Genomic DNA, 20,432 nt, shown 5'->3' with positions numbered 1-20,432 from the left:
TGGACGGGGCTGGGAGCAACCCGGGCTGGTGGCAGGTGTCCCTGCCCGTGGCAGGGGGTGGCACTGGGTGGTCTGTCAGGTCCCTTCCAACCCAAATCATTCTGTGTTTCCATAACCATAATAAAGCAATCACCTTTGCTCCTAATAGACAGTTTAATTTCAAAGCTAATGTTAGGCTTTCTCTAGAAAGAGGGGCTGACCCATGGAGGCAATTGCACTAAACAATTTACTGACATTAATTAACTGCATGCAGCATTAAGATAAAGTTGCACTCAATCGTTTTCATCACAATAAGCTTTTCAAGACAGTGTTGTGAATACTAAACAGGCTCGTACTGACAAAACGCAGAGCTGGGCTTTAATTCCTCTCCAAACAGGCATCAGTGGAGCTTTGGTTTCACACAAAAAAGGGAAGGGCATCCTTCTGCAAAAGCTGCCTCATTTCACAAACCCCCACATAAAAAAAAAATTAAAAAATACCACTGACCCATGTAAAGAATCCAAGGAATGCAAGAAAACGATGTCCACTTAGCTACACTTCATGAAAGCAGGGAAATGCTTGTTTGTAGTTAAGCAATTACCTAAATGAGTTTGGGGCTGGCCAGCAGTATGCAGACCTGTACATCAGGGAGGAAGCTAGAAGTCACATCAGCTAAGGTCTGACCGAAAACTCAGCACGTTGCTCAGCAAACACCGTGTTTCGTGTACCGTGGCTCCAAAAAGGAGAAGGAACCTGGAAGGTTAACTGCCCCAACCTGAGCCCAGTGCCCCATTCCAAGCCCGGAGCCAGGTCGGCAGTAGCCAGGCAGGACTGGGAAGCCACCACGGCCACACGCCGTGGGCAATAACCACAGCCGAGGGCCCCTTGGCCCGGCACAGGGATGGATGTAACCCTGGCACAGCTGGGGAGGCAGCTCTGCCACATGCCGGCAGCGTCGCCAGCGGTTTAAGGGGCTCGGGAAGGAGCTGGGCAGGATTAAGGTTTCTTGCCCCCGGAGCCGAGCAGGGCGCAGACAGTGCCGGTGCGCCAGGAGCGAGCCTGTCCCAGTACGAGGGGGTCATAATGAACATGGCCAGAACTGATGCTCCCACCGTGCAGCCTGGTCCGTGTGGCTTTGGGAAGGTGGCCCTGGGCTAACACACGGCCAAAGAGCGAGGGGGCTGCTCTGTGCTTACACACTGGGGGCTGACATCCCCCCCGTCCTGTCCCCTCCTCCCCAGCTGCCTGTGTGTGCCCAGGGCAGGGGCCACCCTGGCTGAAGCAGGAGGCAGAATGAGCACTTTGCTTTGAGGAAGCCACTCCCAGATGCTGCAAAAAGCTCCGCGGAGCTGAGAGGTGACTGTGCTCCCCTGTGAGAGCAGGATCCGTCCATCAGCAGCAGGGCTTGACTCTGGGTGGCACCAAGCAGTCATGTGTCTGCTCTTGCGTAAGGTCCCAGCCCAGGAGTCACACAGCCCGCAGGGATAAACACCTTCGTTTCTAATGGCTGCAAACATATCTAGCCTGTAAAATGTCGTATTTTGTTTGCAGGACTAAACAGCAACGCCTGGTTTTGGAACAGGGCTTGCCCGTGGTGAGTGATTCAACCCAGAGGACCCAGCAGCAGCACTTCAGCCCCTGGAAAGGCACAGACCTGGAGTTGTTCCCAGAGGAATGACCCTGATCTCCTGTGGCTGTTCTTTTAATTTGTTCTTTTTTGTTTCCGTTTCATACCAACCAGGCCACGTGCACAACTCCTGCTCATGAGCATCACTCCACCGTATCGTAGCTTAGTAAGCAATCTCTGGAAGTGAGGTTTGTGCTGTGAAGTCTGACCAAAGCTTAGCTGTCACATTTGACATGCATGTTACACTGAAGTACTCCCTGGTTTTGACTAAAGCCAAGATTTGGAAGGGAATCATTTGTTTCCAAAACAATCTGGTTTTACGAGAAGTTAAGGTCCTGTTCAGGCCAAAAATACTTTGGGAAATACCTGAATGCTCTCCTCCTTCCTCATAAGATAAACAAGGTGAGCTTACCTATGAGGCTGCAACAGCCATAGATCTGTATTATGCGAGTGATGTGCAGTAAGAGAAAGCATTAAGTAGCATAACACTGGGATCAGCAGTGGGTAAAAAGGAGTGGTCAGAGGAGAGGAGCATGTGGATGAAAATGCACCATTGCATGAAAATGTAAGAGCTTCAGGGGGCTGACCCCCTCCCTCAGAGCTTAATCTCTCTCTCCCCTCATTTATACTGTGCTCTGGCTCTTTAAAATCAATCATTTGCACTTGAAAGTGCACAGCCCGAGGAGCACAGCGCTGGGTGGGAACCCCTCCTGCTGCCTCTCTGCACATCAGGCCCGCTGAAGCCTGCCAGTTCACGCAGGCAGCACTAGCTGTTCCCCCCTTTTTGCTTGCAGGAAGAGCCGGGAAGCAGCATCACTCACAGCAGCCCTGCATCTTCAGTCACGCAGATAACTGCCCCCCAGCCCTGGCCCGCTGCAGCGCTCTCTCTGCGCCAGGCAGCAAAGGACCACAGGGAGCAAAGCTCTCCTGCTCTGATGCAACCCAGAACCCAGAGACTCAAAAAAGAGATTTACCTCTGCTGGAGCCCAGCCGCATCCCTCAGTAGCGGAATCTCCAGCGACAAGTGCCCCTGGGATCCCCACCATCAGCTGGTGCAGGAGCAACCAAACCAGCCCCAGTCTGCAGCCCAGCAGGAGCCCAGGCAAGCTGAGGAGCCTCTTTTATAAGGGGAAAAGCTGGTGGGCAGTCAGATGGGCTATCAGCCCACTGGTACTGACACAGCTGGTGCGAGGACTGGCAGAGATAGCAGTCCTTCTCGCAAAGAGGCAAGCAAAAGGCTGCTCCTGCCTGCTGGTGGTGTCTGGGGGCCCTGGGAGGTGGGCATGGGAACAGCAAGAACAGAAACAAAATCTACCTCCATGTTCAGCCAGACTCCAGCTGAGTTCCTGGGCTCTTGTCTCCGAAAGCAGACTTTGTACTACTTAATTCTGTGCTTAATTTGCTTGTTTTGTGCCTGGAAGGCAAAATCACAGCAGACCCCAGCTAAAAAAAGAATAGCAATGAAGAAAGATCATAATATTGCAGAAGTAGCCTGAAGAGTTGGTAGATGTACCCTCAGTGGCTTAATGCAGATTATACAGACTGTATTTATGCGGTGCAACGGAAAAGACCCAAAGAAAACACTCAGCTTTGCATTTTGCATGGACTATTCATCTACTTCTTAACTATCAGTCCCATGCCGGCTGAGACATATCATTTCCATGTCTACATGAGCCTGTCAAGACCTACTGTTCCAATTAAAAGCATTCTTGCACACATCTTTCATTACAAAGATCAAATTCTGGAGAAGTGGTTTGTTAAATTCTGGTGGTATCAAAGGATGTCGGCTGTGCTGGGCCACAGCCTCCAGGAGAAACTGGTCATCTTAATAACAGGCTTGGTCACTGTGCAGCAGCTTCAGTGTGGGCATCAGCAGGGAGCCTTGGGGCTGGATTTCTGTGGGAGGTCGGGAAGGTGGGTCGGTTACCGCTGACCCATCACCTCTGCAGCTGGAGAGCATCAAACCTGGGCTGTGAGAGCCAGGGTCCTGCTGGAGTCACCCCAGCTCTGTGGGAGGGGACTGTAGATGACTGCGGGTTTTCAACCACATTCCACGGCAATAACCGGTAGCTGAGGCTCTGCCCTTTCCCTGCTTACGTGCAGATGGACAGAAGGACCCTCCCCAACTCCAATGACTCCAGTATAAAGGAGGGATAAATTATGCCTCTTTCAAGGGGTATTCCATCTCTCTCTGCTTCATAAAGTCACCAGGATAATCCCCATGCTTTGCCTGATCCACCCGTTTCTCGCCCGTTTGGTGCTTTGTGTTGGTGTTTACAGTAACATGTGGCAAATGGAGATGTGGAGAGTGTTCCTGTGCCAGTGCAATGGCACAGCCTGTTCCCCAGCCACCACAAATGACCACACAAGGAGGAAGGCAATGGGACTTAGACCCTGGGTCTGTGCAGGACCTCAGGGTGGGAACTCATCCAGCCTGGTGCTGTGTTTAACACAACAGACTGCTGCTTCAGCAGCAATGCCGTAATCCCTGTAGGCATGCTGAAAACCTGCAAGCCTTTTGGTGGTTAGAAAACTAAGGCTTTGTAGAGTCAGGCACAGTAGATGTGCTGCTGGGATTCAGCTTGTGTCACCCTGTCCCAGGTCTCTGTGCTCCAAGGCCAGTCACAGAGCTGAGCCCAGCCTGTTCATCAGCCCCGAGCATCACAGAGCATCCCTCCAATTACACCAACCACCCGAGGCAAGCCCTGGTCCTTTACAGTTCTTAATAATGAAAAAACAGTGTGGCAGACTCTCAAGGATCGGAGCAACATTCCCTGAAAATTGGTGTCCTCCTAACTCCCCTCAGCTGATGTACAGAGCTGCCCCGTCATGCTAAAACATGACCGTGCAGTCGGTGTCCTTAGGTGAATCTGGGTTCTGCTCGGGTCAACACCAGGAGTGGCCCGGGTGATGCCTGTCCATGCCCAGGTCAGCTTCACGCAGGATGTGATGCTGCATTTCTCTCCAATACCTTTTTTTCCTGTTCTTTGTTTCTACTGGAATTTTAAAAGAAAAAAAGGCAGCCGCACCCCCAGACCTTGTCACTGCTTCTCCCACGTGTGCGGTGCTCAGGACCAGAGAACAAATGTCCTGCAGATACAGAAAAGCCAGACAGCAAAGATGAGCTCTACCAAATGCATTCAAACCTTTTACTGCTGACTCCTGCTATGTTCGAATGACCAGGGTTTTCCTGGTCTGGGTTTGTTGTGCTTTACTTGCCAGTGATGCAAATTTACCTAATACCTTCAAACCAAACTAGATCCACTGTTCCTCATTGCTGCGCTTAAAACCCGTGCACTGGCTCTGCCACAGCCGCCACCGCTTCAGCCCCGGTGCAGGGCAGAGGTGTGAGGCTGTTCCTGCTCCCGAGACCTCAGCTGTTCTTTGTTTCCGAATACCTTTAACTTGGAAGTCCAGCAAGAGCCAGAAAGGGTCACTGTTGCTCCTTGCACAGGGGTTTGTGATGCCATATTGGCTTGTTCCAAAAGCCCCGCGCTGGCTCGAGTTTAATCATCAACTCCTGCAGGCACTGCAGAGCAAGCAGGGGTTGTTACAATTTATTAATAAAGACTCTGACTGCAGACAAGCTGTGCTGCGATGCTGACAGCAGCCCTGACAACTGCCCACTGGTAAAACACATGGGGCCAGAGCCCCGGCACGATGCCCGGTGCTGCCCTGTGCCCACCACGCTGCTTGCAGGGAAGACACTCACCGGCCAGTGCGTGTCCGTTACAGGAAGGACAAGAAATTTCCTTAACAACCATAGCCCAGAAGAACAAACTCTGTTACTTGCCTGAAAGTTAACTCTCCTTTAGCAGTAGGAGAAGGTGCCAGGTGGTGGTACTCCCTCAGGAGGGGTCCTTTCCCTGTGCTGCCATCACTGTTACCCTGCCGGAGCCTTCCTCCTCGCTGCTACCTGCCTGCTGCTCCCAGCTGCTTTGTAAACGATGCTGAGAAAATGGCCCTTGTTGCTTCTGCCCCTGCTGAATTTATTTGGGTTTTTTTGTTTAAAAGAGGTGAGGTCCCCAGATGTCCCTGCTCACGAAGCTGGGGTCAGCTTGGGACACCTGGGGACCTTGTGCAGATACCAAGACAAGCATTCCCACCCCGGATGGGTGAGGAAGCAGTGCACTGTGGTGCCGTGGGTAAGGCTGCTTGTTACTACCCCTTAAAATCATCTCTGTCAGAGGCAATCTGCCTCCACCCAAAATATCTTGCCATCTCATTGCTCCTCAGAGCAACTCGACATGTAGTACCTGGCCCAACTGGCTCCTCTCAGGAGAGCCCGTCTGACAGCATCCCGCTGCGCCTCTCGCTGCCTTTGATCCCTCCCTGCTGCCACAGGAGGTCCCCTCCTAAACCACGGCGCTGCCTGCCCTGCATTGCCTGTTTCTCCTAATTCTCCAGCCATCCTGCTCCTTTCTGTCTGCATCTGGGCTATGGCATTTGCTGGGGGACGTAGCAATTCCAAGCTGCATTCATCACCTTTCATAAGAAGCCCAGGGGATGCCAGAGCCCCCCAGCTCGCTATCCTTGGACATCGCAGGGGTTGCACAAAACCTTCTGTCCCCAGGCAGCGAGCCAGTGGGGTCTGGCATCCCCCAGCAGCAAGCTGGCAGCCTGCAGCAACCAGCATGAGTGGCACGGTGATGGGGAAGGGGACAGTCAGCCCCAGCAGTGACTCTCCATGAGACCGTGCACTCCCCGTGGCTGTTTAACCAGCTGGTAGCAGGATGCTGCTGCTGCTCTGCCTTCAACCCCTCCTGCCAGGCTGGGCTTCCCCAGCATCCTTCCCTCCCTTCCAGATGTGCTTTTCTTACAGCTGCTGGCTGAGCCACGTGTGCCCCTTTCAGTAACGTGAAGAAAATACATAGGTTCCACCCCATACCCAGAGAGTTCTGGAAGTGGCATCCAAATGAAAAAAGAGCAGAGTAACTCCCTAGAAGAGCCATTTTCCAGCTGTGGCCTGGGGACTGCTGGGTGTCCCCCCACTAATGGATACTTGAGAAAATGAACAAAAGGTGGCTCAGCCTGTTGCTTGCACACTGGGGGCTACAGGGCAGGAGGTCCAGCCTGCTCCATGGGCAAACTCTGCAGCTCTGAAGAGGAAAACAGCCTCTTTACTCAGCTTTAAAAAATAGATGTGAACAGCAGAGGTGGTGGATGAAGCTGGGAAACAAGCCGGCTGAGCTGTGGCAGCCTGGATCACCGAGCCCTGGGGATGAGTAGGGACTCTTGACTGTCCCCCTCCCTGGCAGACCCTCACTCCTCCTCTTGGACCATCCTCTGTGTAGATCCTTCATGCGAATCCATGTCACCAGCTCAGGATGTGCAGCAGGTGACAGGCTGAGACACTGACACAGGGTGGCGGTGGGTGCCCAGGGAGCGCAGCCCCCGCAGGGCTGGGGTGCTTTTGCTGCAGGGACACCTCCAATGGGACTGGGAGAAACGCTGCAACGGATGCTGCTGAGGGGGGATTTCCACTCCAGGAGCCTGTAGATGCAAGGGGGGTTGCTGCTGGCAGCACCAACAGGTTGCTCTCCCTTGGGGTGCAGTGGGATCAAGCCCCCACCATACCCGCAAGGTAAACAATAAATAATGCCCAGGGATGGTCCTTCCCTGGGGGCTGAGGCTGGCAGGGATGGGGACAAGGCACAGCTGCCCATGCTTACACAGCAGAGGGGACTTCACCTTTCCCAGGGCTAATGTCGTAAAAATAATTTAGGAAAAGAGGAAAAAAAAAAGCAGGATACACAGTAATTAACCTAGTACCACAGTTAAAATGAATTATTAACATTGCTGTGGAGGCAGAGAGGCTTTGCCTTATAGGAAATAATAAAACAATTATGAGAACAACCTTTGAGCAGACAGAATACTCCCCAAGCCCGGGCACTGATTTGCCCCCCCCAGACCCTTTGGTGCATCTCCAGAGCCAAGGTCTGCCCAGGGTGGCCGCAGGTCCCCCCAGTGCTCGGTCCACACTCAACCACCCTCCATGGGCATCAGCTTCATCCCAGTTGTCCCCAAGGGGAGGACAGCTGGGGTGACCAAGCTGTTGGAGACCCCTCTTGCCCCAGGATAAGGTTTTTCTGCATGTCAAGGACAAGGACCACTAGCTTAGCTCCGGTCCTCAGCTCACCCTTGCAAACCCCTCTCTGCCTCGCAGAAGCAGCATCAGCTCTGCTTCTTCTTTGGGCCCTTGAAGGCAAATCCACAGAGGCAACTCTGAACCCTGAAGGAAGGAGCTGCACCCCAAACCATCAGCTTACCCTTCAGCATCGCTTGGCAGGGTCTCACTGGAGAGGGGGTTTGTCAGGGGTTTCAGACTGAACATTTTGGTCACATTTGCAGAATGGAGAAATTGCACCGAGTAGTCTTTGGGGTTTCCCATCATCATTTTATATATCACATTTTATTGCTAACACAAGAGCAATCCTATTGCTTTCTGCTGGTGTGGTAATAAATGTCCTTAGATTAATCCTGCTGAAGTCTAATCAATATTGGGAAATTTATTGCACAGGTTTGCTACAAAATAACAATTACTGCTTGGAATAGAAGTAATCTTATAATGATAAAGAAAGCAAAACTGCTTAACGGGGATTTATCTTCACCCAGGAAGATTCCAAAGTGCTTCAATGATTGACTTACACAAAACACAACCTGTCTTCAAAGCGTGCCCGCGTACACGGCAGGGAAGAGCAGGACCTTCGGACCCTGCCAGCACACCACCGGGTCAGAGCAAAGTCGTTTCTCTCCACTCTCCCGTGAGCACCCTGAGCCACTCTCGGACAGGGAGAGGTGTCCTGCAAACCCTGCAGATACACAGAGTGCTGGGACCAGCCCAGGGTGTTCCCAAAAATGCCACAAGGAGATATATTTTTTTCCCCACTGATCACTTTTCTTTGAAGGAAAACCAAACCAAAGTCCCTTGCAATAGCACAACTGTCACTGTGCCTACATTGTTTTGAAATAATGATCACCACGTCTACCCTTGTCTCCCTGGAGGTTGTTTGGTTGATGCAAACGAGGAATTGTGTGTGTGTGCGTGAACAGACTGCCCTTAGTTAGATAGATTAGATCTCCAGATCCTGCCAGACAAGGAGTGTGGCCATCACCCCAGAACAGGCAGTAACTGCTCGCGATGAACACGCCTCAAACGTGCCTGGGTTTTGGTCATACCTGTGTGGAGCTCTGGGTTTGGTGCTGGGTGACAGTGCATTCCCTGGGGCAATGCAACCCACCAGCTGACAGATTTTGGTTAAAATGCAGCAAGATTAAATTTAGAGAGAAAGTAATCCCCTCAAAATGACAATTTAGTGAGCAAGCTTAGGTAATTTCAGGTAAGCCCCCTTTTTTATTATACATACATAAAATGTATGTTTTATAAAAAACATTTTTGTCTTAGTGAGACAGCGCCCTGATTTCCCACCTCTGATGTATTCAGCTGCTGGGCCACTTGGCTCAGCCAGGTTGTGCTGCAACGAGCTGACACAATCCCGCTAAAGGGGGAAATGAGAATGGAGCTGCCTTCCTGGGAATCCAGCAGGAATGGAGCAAACGAGAATGGAGCTGCCTTCCTGGGAATCCAGCAGGAATAGAGCTGCCTTCCTGGGAATCCAGCAGGAATGGAGCTGCCTTCCTGGGAATCCAGCAGGAATGGAGCAAACGAGAATGGAGCTGCCTTCCTGGGAATCCAGCAGGAATGGAGCTGCCTTCCTGGGAATCCAGCAGGAATGGAGCAAACGAGAATGGAGCTGCCTTCCTGGGAATCCAGCAGGAATGGAGCTGCCTTCCTGGGAATCCAGCAGGAATGGAGCAAACGAGAATGGAGCTGCCTTCCTGGGAATCCAGCAGGAATGGAGCTGCCTTCCTGGGAATCCAGCAGGAATGGAGCAAATGAGAATGGAGCTGCCTTCCTGGGAATCCAGCAGGAATGGAGCTGCCTTCCTGGGAATCCAGCAGGAATGGAGCAAACGAGAATGGAGCTGCCTTCCTGGGAATCACCGCAGGAACGCCTGCAAGCCCTTACCACTGTGGGGCTGGGCTGGTTCATGCTTCTGGGGGAACACAGAAGCCAGGGGAGCCCACCCGTGCCCCGAGCTCCCCAGGACCAGCTCCTCTCCGCTCCCAGACCTCGCAGAGGGACTGTCACACCAGGGGAGAAAACGGCAGCAAGAGTCACAGGATGACTCTGTGGGCTGAAGCCCTACACGCAGGGACTGGCAGTCCAAGAAAACAAGCAGAGAAACAAGCCAAGCCTTAAGCCGGAGCCTAAAAATCCATTTTACAGAGCTGCAGAGAGTTACCAGAGCTTTGCTGGTTATGAAGGTGATGTCCTCGTGGAAAAGGCACCTGAGCACTCTCTGCAGTGCAAAGCAGGTGTTACAGGGAAGAGAAAGACCAGGCTAAAGACATGTATTTGTTGGTTAAGCAGCACTTGTAGCAGCGTGGCATTATCACTTGCATCGTCTTCATTGCAGGGATGGTTTTATAACAGACTCTGAAGGAGAAACCGTCTTTTAGTCCTCTCTTCATAAAGAGTATGGGATCAAAAGACAGGCGTGAGTGACATAAGCATTCAGGTTCATTCAGACCGCAGAAGTTTGAGGAAACATGCACAAAGTTCTTTCTTTATGTGAAGTTCTGTCGGGAAGTGGTTCACGGCAAATGGCGTTTTACTACTATTGTTTAGAGACAGTTGCTTCAAGTTAGAATTTTGCAGGGTGTCTGTAAAGCAGGGGAATTCCTCTCAAATTCTTGCAATTTCTGCTCCTGGCCTCTTCGCTTCTCCTGCTTCCCCTTCCATGATGTCACCCGCATCATTAGAGGGGTAAAACCAACCAATTTTGGGTTCCATACTCAGTACAGTGGCAGCACCTCTCCTATTGCTGTGAGTATTTTGACCATCTCCAATTTGCTCAGCAAGGCACATCTAGACTTCAGAAAATTTTTAGTGTGTCCAGTTTTAAACTCTGGGCATCAATACATTAAAAAAAATAATTAAACCTCAAGAACCGAGCAAAGACTAACTGAACTGCAAGCTGCAAAACAGACTTTGTTAAACTAACTGCAAACTGGAGCAGGAGAAAATTTCCAGCAACAGAAGCATCGCAATCCAAGGTAGGTGATCCTCAATTTGCCCTTAAAATACTGCATGTTTGGAGTACAATGCTATTGTACAGCAATTCTATGAGCTAATTTGTTGATTTCACCTATGATACATAACAGATCTGAAATTTAAAGTAATTATTTTTATAGCAATACTTGTTAATGGACTGATGCTGGAGAGAATTTAACACATTAATGCCAGCCCAGAATACATCCTACTTAGGGAAAGAAAAAATAATAATCAAAAAGCCTCATTCAGATGCTAACGTGAACAACAGGATCACATCAGCTGGGCTAGCACAGGATGAAGTTTTGGCCTCCAGCTGGCAAACTAGCAACTGCTTCAGTGCTTTCAGCATGCCTGGACTTCTCCCCACATCCCTAGCCCCAAAATGAGGAAAAGAGGGAGTGCACTGGCTCAGCTGGAGTGGTGTACATCAGAAAAGATTAAAAGAGCATAGGGAAAATGTTTTTCCTGATTTCTGGCTGTAAATTAAGAGTGTTCAACTCTTCCAGGGCATTCTTGTTAGCTCCTCTTTGCTTCAAGTCCTCCAGACTGGTGGGCATTATGGCACTGAATAAAAATCACCATTTTTCAAGTCACCTGTCCAGTGGCCATGAGGAAACTCCGCCGAAGCCACTGCCCAGTGTCAAGCTAAACAGAGCTGGGGTGACGCGAACGCCTTCCTTGCTGTTTGTTGAGGACCCATAAAGCTGCTTTGTGCAGGCAGATGTGGTCAGCCAGCTGTGCACAGATGCACACGCATCTCCACAGCAAAGCTGCCTCCACAGCCTTGTACATGGGGAGGGGGGGAAGGGAGGGGAACCTGCACGAAGAGGATGCCGTGCAGCTGCACCACCGCAATGCTTCAGCCTGTGCTGAAAAGGGAAGGGAGCATTTCTGCAGCCCCGTCCCATGCTTGCCATCAGCGGAGCAACAGCCAAGGGAGAGCTGGATGGGAGCTGAGTTTGCAAGCTGGGAGTTCACAGCTGGGGGGATGCATTTTGTCCCCAGCACAGGGCGTGCAAGGCACAGCAAGCGCCTGGTGCAAGGGCTGAGCCCACCTCCCACTCCCCTGTGGCACAAAGGGGTGGAGGGTGGGCAAGCAGCGGGGTCCAGCGGGCATCCAGCCCAGGGTGCTGGGGCCAGCAGTCACTGGCAGGACTCAGCTCAGCACCGTGGTGGTTGGGAAGAAGGCTCCCTGCAGCACTGAGCCCGTGTCGTTTCCTTGTTCATATTTCCTGAACGCTTTGAAGTGATTCCAATGCGCTAACGAGTATGAAATAAACCACGTGATTTGCGCCTACGATGGTTTTAACTGCAGTGGGGGTTAGGCAAATCTTAAACAAAGAATTTTAGTAGGGACTCTTTAGGATAAAACACTGCAGTAATCAACAGTCAATTTTTAACTCGAACAAGGAAGTCATTCCTATTTGAAACAGAGACACTTGAACACTGCTGCTATTCAGATCTGAAAATGGCTAACAACAACCTGTAGGAAGATAAATTGCAGGGAAAAAAGGAAGGAAGAAAGGTAATTGGCGTGTGGCAGGAGATGGTTAAGGATGTTGGCATTCCTGAGAAGTGCAGCATTGCCTATTTTTCCTTGAGCTGAATAGAATCCCCAAGACCGAAGAAAAGAAAAGAAATGGCTGGGTGCCAGCGGCCTGCAGGCTGGCCAAGGTGGCAGGGCAGGACCAGGCGCCATGTTGCTGCTGGCTGCCCGGTGCCACGTTTGGCAGCCCCCGAAGCAATCCTGAGCGGCTCCGTACAGGCAGGCACTCGTGCCGCCGCAGTGCCGGGATTGCCGCTGGCTCGCTGTGGTGCTGGGCTCGGCTGCAGCACTGCCACGCATCCCTCGCCACTGCCAGCAATGCCTTTGGTAACCATCCTACCCACACAACGGAGGCTCTGCCGCAGGGGTGCGAGAGCTGCAAAGCGCTGTCAGCACTTCTTTTCCTTTTTGAAATTCCCTTACCTTGGGGTTAAGCCCTGGCACGGGCTGGGAGCCACCAGGGACACGGGGGCTCTGCGCCGCATGATCACCAGAGCAACCCAGCTGCTTTACCTCGGCAGATCCCAGCCCCAATCTCTCTTTTCTGTTTGATATCACAGACATCAGAAAAATTCCTAATTTTTGAAGTTTGCCAAGTGAAAATTCGTGAAGGCTGGACATGGCGGTTTTCTTTCTCTTAGCAGCCTTGCTGCAAGGTGAGTCACAAAAAGACCAAGTCTCCAGGCACCTACACTGACAGGAATAGGCAAAGCTGGAGCTGGGGACACGGGTACATCCCTGGCTAAATCCTCACTCAAACACTAGGCACCTCCACCTGCAAAATGGAAATTGGCCAAACCTCCCCACCCTCTAGAAGTCTGCAGAGAGCTAGCAAAGGCACAGCAAGGGCCAGGGAGGAGAATCCCAGCTCCGTATTGCTCACGCTGCAGACAGCCACTTGTGCCTGGCAATGCATCTGCAGGGAGGAGAAAGTTGCCAGATGAGGCAGAATGCACAAATGCCAAAGATTATTCTTAGATGCTAACAGCTGCCCTTGACATTTAACCCCAGGCAGGACTGTCAGGGCTGGTAGGGGTGTGGGGCATCGAGGGTCTCCCCATCTGTGCTGCGGCACGGGACAGTGGCTCCGCACCACCAGATCCTCCAGTGGATCATGTGGGACACAAGGAAGGTAAAACACCACATCCAAAACAAACTCTGAACCTTCTGAGCCAGATGTCCTGCTGGTGCCACTCATAATCACGGCCCTGGCTTGAAGGAGCTGTGCTGGCTTTTGCCAAGCGAGGGTCTGGTTGTCTCCGAGTAACCAACAACTTCTGCTTCCTCCTTTCCCCCAAAGAGCCAGTTTCAAGCACCTTGTACGGATCCAAGTTTTTGACAGGTGAGGTTGGAGGATCGGTCACCCATCAGTGCTTCTACTCCATCACGCCAGCCAACAAACATGACCGAAAATATTGGTGCAAACTCGCAAGAAACAGGGTTTGCTACACCGTTATTTCTACAACCGGCTACACCTCAAAAGACCATGAGGGGCGAGTGTCTCTCAAGGACATCCCCCAGAACGGCACCTTCATGGTGACGATGACAGGGCTGAAGAAGAGCGACACGGGGACCTACCGATGTGGCATCGGCACCTCCAACAGCGACCTGTACGTCAGCCTGAACCTGACGGTTGTGGCAGGTAGGACGTGGCTGGGGGGAGGGGATGCTCTGCACTGCCAGCAGCTCAGCTCTCAGGGAGCGGGTTGGGGCCGGACGCTGGAGCATCCATGCGCAGCAGCTGTATCAACTATTTCTATCCCTTAACCAGGTATTTGCAAGGGTGGGTATAAAAGTACCTGGATTTGGCCAAATGAGCCACTAATAGATGTGAAAGGGAACTCTCCTGCCTGGCCGGGGACTGCACACCGGACAGTGCCTGCTGTGCTCTCTCCTGCAGATGCCAGGGTGCTGGGGCCGATCAACCTCATCCAGGGGGAGCTCCGTGGCTCTGTCATGGTCCTGTGCCCACCCAGGGACACCCAAGGTGGCGAGAAGAGGTTCTGGTGCAAATTGGGCAGAACCAGCTGCACTCTCATAGCTGACACCGATGGCTACGTGGGCAAAAGTCACGAAGGACGAATCTCTATCACCCCTCAGGAGAGCTCTGGAGCTTTCAAAATCTTGATAAATGACTTAAAAAAGGAAGATTCGGGGCTGTACAGGTGCGGGACAGGAAGGCTTAGCAGCCAGAACAGCCCACGGGTGGTGGCTCTGCAGGTGACCACAGGTAGGACGGGGCGCAGGGGGCTGTGCGGGTGCCTCACAGCCCTGGATGAGGAGCATGAAATGCTAACGCAGCCCTCTCCCATCCTGCAGCCTCCACTCTTCCCAAGAGACCAAAATTTCTCAGCGGCACGGTCGGAGGCTCACTGTCCTTGAAGTGCCACTATGATCCCCAGGGGAGCTACGAGAAGAAGTATTTGTGCAGGTGGAAGGAAGCTAGCTGCTCACTGCTCATGGATGCGGATGGGTTTGTGCACGAGTCCTATGAAGGGCGAATACAAATAGCCAGCAGCGACCTGGAAAATGGGTCTTACACGGTGGTGATGAGCCACCTGAGAGAGGAGGATGCAGGATGGTACTGGTGCGGGGCTAAAAACGGGCACACAGAGCACACATCCTCTGTGAAGCTGCTCATCCAGAAGGGTAGGTGGTGGGATGGCTTGGAACACGATAAATCCTCCCCCTTTTTTTAAATTACTCTTTCCTCTACCCCTTCACAGACATGAGAATAGACTCTCCTCTGTACTCCGCATAAATACTACAATGTTATGAGACACATCAGCTATACATTTCACCTTGAAGCTACTGGCACATAACTGAGGTGATGGTAGAGGTTTCCAGAGCCAGGGATGTAAGCTGAGATTTCAGAGCAAATTTAATTTTGAGTTATATTATTGATTATTTATGAAGCAAACCCCTAGCATACGCCATCCTGATCCTAGCAAGTGCAGCACAGAGGTGTGCTTAGCTCTGGAGAGAAGCTGCAGGTTATCTTGCAGGTTTAGAAACTGCAGCATGTAAATACACAGATGTATGTAACTGTTCAGCTGACAGAGACAGAAATAGTGGGGTTTAAGTATGAGCGTTTGCCGAGTATTAATGGATTTTCATTAGTACTCCCAAGCTGCTTTCTATAAGATTCAAAGGAAAACAGAAATGCTTGGGTTTGGTCATATGATGCGGCATATTTTTTCATGCTGAGATGCAAGGTGAAATGCGTAAATCTTTGGTAAATTTAACATGTTGCCTCTGCAAAAAGATGGATGTTCAAGCCTCAAATTAATTTCCTCCATAGAAATCTGCTCTTCACAAGACCTAGAAACATCCGCTCTTGTGCAACCCTCTTTATCAAGCCTGGCCACCCACAGCACGCCCACGCAGAGGAGCATCACAGGCCTGACGTACACAATGGGCACCGTCACAGAGAGCACCAGCACCCTGCTGCCCACTGCCCCCCCCAGCACCTTTGTAACCTCCCCAGGCAAAATCTATCACAAGAGGTAAGTTCACGGCCACGGTTCTCATTGGCACTAACTTGGTGCTTTACAACCCGTCTACCTCTTTCCCAGGGCCGTACACAGGCTGTGCACAGGTTGCAAGTTGAAAACACCGATAAGAAACATTAGCAGTTAGAGAAGCAGAAGGCAAGGTTATCTCATGTCCATCTGTGGCACGTATCTTTGACTTTGTCTCTAAATCTGGTGCTGGCCACTCCTCTAGATCAGATGCCAGAGCCAATAGATGTCCTCCTCTCTGTTTTTCTTTGCTCAGTGTGGAGACAGGACATCAGAAAGCATCAGGCTTGAGCAAGAAAGCTGCTCAATCTGTAGCTGCAGACATTATCCAAGCCCCCCTAGGCAGCCAGTAACCTGGGTGGCGTTTGGGTGCTCTGCATTGCGTAAGGAGCTGTCTTTGGACAAGGTTACTAATCAAAGCACTGTGAGCTTTTTTGGCCAGTAATTATTGCATGGCACTTCTCTACAGCAAGCCCTGTGGCTCACCCCTCTGCAAGTGGTTTCCCCAGTAAATTTACTTTTGGTGCTTCCTGCTACAGAGCAAGCTGCAAGCAGCTCTTACACCTTTCACCCCAGCCATGGCCACCATCCAGCCTGGTGTGATTTGCATATGCAGATGTACAGATGCATCTGATCTTGCAGTATCAGTCATCACTGAAAATAAACCACAAAGTCCACAAATCCAGTTCAATATCCTGAGGGGCTCCAAGCACCTCGGAGCTCTCATCTGCCCCGGTGACCCACAGCACCAGAAGTACCATCCTCCCCATCCACAGCCTCCCCCAAGCCGTACCTCCCCACCATCCGGCCAGAAAGAGAAGGGGAGAGCGCGTTACCAACCACAAATCTTGCTCCTGCATAAAGGGTCAGATTTTGCCCCATTCCTGGCAAATTTGTGGAGCTCTGATAGCATTTATCTCTTTTTTTGCGGAGATGGTGCATAGTTACCCTCCAACAGCTTGAGGGCCTACAACAACTCACAAAGAAAGTGCATGAGCCTTGCTTGTGAACCTCTATCATGAAAATAGCTCGTTTTCCCTTGGGGAGGTGGGGGGCACTAGTTCAGCTGGCAGCTTAAACCAACACACAGAGCAGAAGCAGCTGTAGAAATTACTTCCTCATAAGCCAAGATCCAGATCAAATGATTTCATCTCTACCTGACGTTGTTGACTGTTCTGCTCTGATCCAGAGTTTATAACTCCTTTAAAACCTTTGGCGTAAAAACAACAGCCTGCATTAAGGTACCTCAACCACCCTGTGGCTGAATCAAAATCCAATTTAATTCCAGCTCATCAGGTGAATCACGCCTGCTCCCAGTTGTGTTACCAGCTCTCATTTCACTGATTTTCATCACTATCGCTATTCTCACCCTGACCAAAATGAAGTTTCAAAAGGAGACAGGTAAGTTGGCCAGGCAACACCTTTGGGGTTGCGGTTGGTGTTTTGCAGTGGCTTTGCTTGTGATTTCCAAGAGTTGGAGTCGGACCCACGGAAGTTTCCATCTCTGAGACACGCATCCATTCTGCAGCCACTGCAGCCCAAAAGTGCAACCGTACTTGCAAGCAAGCAATGCCCTAGAAAAGTTGGGGTTTTTTGTTTAATATGCTTAAACAAAAAGCGAATGAAGGAAGTGGAAATTCTGAAGTCCTGCTGAAAGCAAGGTTGAGGTTTTGCATATAGAAGATTTATGGCTCTGTAAGCACTCGGAAATCCTGAAGTATAAAGGGCAGGGACCTGTACAGCATGAGCGGCTAAGTGCTGGGTGGTTTCTTGGGGCCAAATCCAGCCCACTCAGCACAAAGCTGACAAAGTCTTGCCCCAAACCTCCTTGCTAACAACTGATTTTCAAAAATACATGCATGTATCTTATTCTATAACATATTGTGACCTTAGAGATAAAATTAGGGACAAAAGCCTTCAGTCACAACAGCACTGAGTGGAAATAATAATAATTTTTCACAAGAATGAAACTGGGAAACAATGGGTCTAATCTGGTGTCTGCTGTGACATGCTGGTACATTTAAACAGGCACTACAGGAGGTGTTCCCTCCATTGCGTGTGTCTGGGTTTGTTTTTAAGGAGAAGAAAGCCACGCCATGGGAAACATGGAAGGAGCACCGGCACGGGCTGGTCAGAGCCCTGAAAAAGAGCAAACGATGGAGGAAACCCCAAGTCCAGAAAAAGTGCATGAATGCAGGACAGACTGGCAAACATGGGTGTCTTCTGGAACTGGCACTGCAAGTGTTATTTGCCTTGGTAGAAGAGAATGAAAACAAATTTTAAGCAAAGGATTTGCAGCTTAGTATGTTGATAACCTCCATAGTTTAGACACCAGATTTGCAACCCAGGAATTACGATCCCACAGTCCAGGATTTATGTTCTGATGCCAAACTACTGTATTTATTCCTTACCAAGAAATGTTGAGCCACACATTTCAAAAGCCTTGGATTAAATCCTATATGAGATTTATAAATTTTTATAGGGTTGATTATAATTTTTGCTTACGCATAGTAAACATGTTATCGCTCTTCCTCCTTGCTTGTTTCAATAAAGTCTGATTGCTTATGACCTCTTGCAATACTACACAGGAGCAATTCTTGTTCACTGTGTTGCAATCACATCAAATTTTTTTTGTCCTACTTGAGCAGGATAATCTATGCTATCCTTGGAAGAATCAGGTTGACCAACTTACCTGTAAAAGTCTGTGTCTTCTGGCAAAATATAAGAACAGTGGGCCTGTCTTGGAGTATTCATACTCTTTAGATAGAAGCTTTTGTGGAAAACATGTCAGCAAATATTTTAAAATATATCCAGTTCGAGGAAATTTGTATCAGTGTAAAGTACTCTTCTCCATCAGAAAAAAAAAAAGTAAAATTAATCAAACAGTGGAATAGTGGTTCAAAAATGGGTGATGGCATTTTGTATTCTCATTACAATGCACTTTGATCCAAACTCTGATCATACAAGCAGCTGAAAATATTTTGAAGTCAGATAATTGCAGAGGGAAACAAGTGATTGTGACCATTTGCATCCTCTGGAACGAGCAGCCACCTCTGCGCCCAGTACTGAGCCTACACTCGTAATTCTTTTCCTATTTCAAACATCCACTGACTCGATTAGAAGCAGATCTACAGACATCACGTTTTTAAAGCTGTTCAGAGAATACATCATAGATGTCAAAAGAAGCCTTCAGAGTGGCTATAAAACCAAGGCCATAAAGGTTCCCGTCTAGAATATTTTGTGATACAACTTGCTAAAACTACGCGAATCTTATTGCTGTTGGAGAGATTTTACTTTATAAAAAGAACAGCTGTACGAAGTGTTCTTGCAGTCCAAAATAGAAAGAATGGAAAGACTAAAACACAGCCCCCCTCTAAAACCTTGAAAATAAACAATCAACATTCTGTGAAACACTTTAAAAACGAGACCATAAACCAGTAGCTGTTAATTGTGCCTTGTGTTTCTCCATGCCTGGTTCGGGGTGCAGCCCAGGATAAATCTCCTCTTCGGCTGAGCAGGAGGTTGCCTCCAGAAGTCCCCTCCCTAGCTTTCTGGTGTCAGGACTCCCTGGAATATCAGACCCATTTAAAACATCAACTTTGGCATGAAAACGGAAACACCCATGAAATTGCTTGTAAAAATATTGTAGAGGCGCAATGTTGGGTTTTTTTTGGTTGGTTTGTGTTTGTTTTTTTTTTTCCAGCAACCCTACAGGGGAAAAAAGAACTTTTCAAGTGACCAATGAAGACCTGAGGCAGAACCCCCTTCCACCAAAGCCCCCAAGTACATGTGTTTGGAATTTTCCCTAGGGAAAGCCAAGACATGGCTATAAACTGCAAAGCGCCCGGCACCACTTGTTGCTCACTGCCCTGCTCAGAAGTCAAATGGCCCGTGTTAAGAGCCAAACCCCCACAGGCTGCCCCAACGTCACTTGCTACATGGTTTACACAAGAAAGAATAAAATAAAGCACCTCTAATCAAGCTATTTGTGTACAACCCTGACCTTCTTTTGCAGAGGCTGAGCACTCCGAGGGAAAGGTGAAGCTGGGGAGGGGGCGTGGGAAGGAAGGACCATCGTGGCTGTAGGTTTGCTCAGTGCTAGGCAAAAGATGAGGGTTTTCTGTTTTTGTTTTTGTTTTTTTTAAAAAAATCCTTATCCATTGGGTTATTTTGCAACACGTAAACTGTATCTGACTTCAGTCTACCACAGACACCCAAATTCTCAAGTGCTGTTTTTCCTCCACCTCTTCTGCAAAACCATCCACAGCTTCAAAATCAAGTCGTTTCAGCCCAAACGCAGCCCAGACCCTAGCAGCAGCTTTGGTTGGTATGCTTCAGGTTACAAGCAGCCTGTGCTTTGGCCAGAAAAAAAACCACCAAGCTCAGAGCTGTTTGTTTTCTGGAGATGCCAAAGTGCTTTGGAATCTGTGACTTGGCAGGAGGATGCTTCCTCATGTGTTAAACCAACAGATTGGATTTACCAGAAACCATAAGGGTGGGGACAAGGGCTTGGTTAAAGAAACCGTTCATCCACCTGGGACTAACATTTCTTCCTTGAGATGCACAAGCGGTTGCAGGTCCCCATGGCTGGTTTCTGCCAGGACCCCCTCTGCTCCGTGGTCGTGCCACCTTCCCCCTGCA

General features: G+C 50.0%; 2 protein-coding genes across 3 annotated transcripts in view; one reads left to right on the top strand and one right to left on the bottom strand.

Moving 5' to 3' along the window:
- The window catches only part of PFKFB2 (6-phosphofructo-2-kinase/fructose-2,6-biphosphatase 2), a 62,970-nt gene that overhangs the window by 35,424 nt on the left and 7,114 nt on the right, over positions 1-20,432 (bottom strand). The window lies entirely within an intron of this gene.
- On the top strand, positions 9,531-20,407 carry LOC129785767 (polymeric immunoglobulin receptor-like). 2 transcript variants are annotated; one of them, XM_055819886.1, is made up of 8 exons: positions 9,531-10,726; positions 12,831-12,926; positions 13,571-13,912; positions 14,171-14,500; positions 14,590-14,919; positions 15,572-15,776; positions 17,080-17,192; positions 19,495-20,407. In XM_055819886.1, the coding sequence occupies exons 2-8, from the start codon at positions 12,890-12,892 to the stop codon at positions 19,527-19,529; spliced, it is 1,392 nt and encodes a 463-aa protein (XP_055675861.1). In that variant the 5' UTR covers positions 9,531-10,726; positions 12,831-12,889; the 3' UTR covers positions 19,530-20,407. The 2 variants fall into 2 exon arrangements, with proteins under 2 accessions (XP_055675861.1, XP_055675860.1); XM_055819885.1 differs by lacking the exon at positions 19,495-20,407 and adding an exon at positions 17,871-18,532 and having other exon boundaries at positions 9,533-10,726.

Source organism: Falco peregrinus, chromosome 16 (genome assembly GCF_023634155.1).
Source record: "Falco peregrinus isolate bFalPer1 chromosome 16, bFalPer1.pri, whole genome shotgun sequence".
Classification (NCBI taxonomy): Eukaryota; Metazoa; Chordata; class Aves; order Falconiformes; family Falconidae; genus Falco; species Falco peregrinus.
Note: the sequence above shows the minus strand (reverse complement) of the source record. Positions and strands in the feature narration are given on the sequence as shown.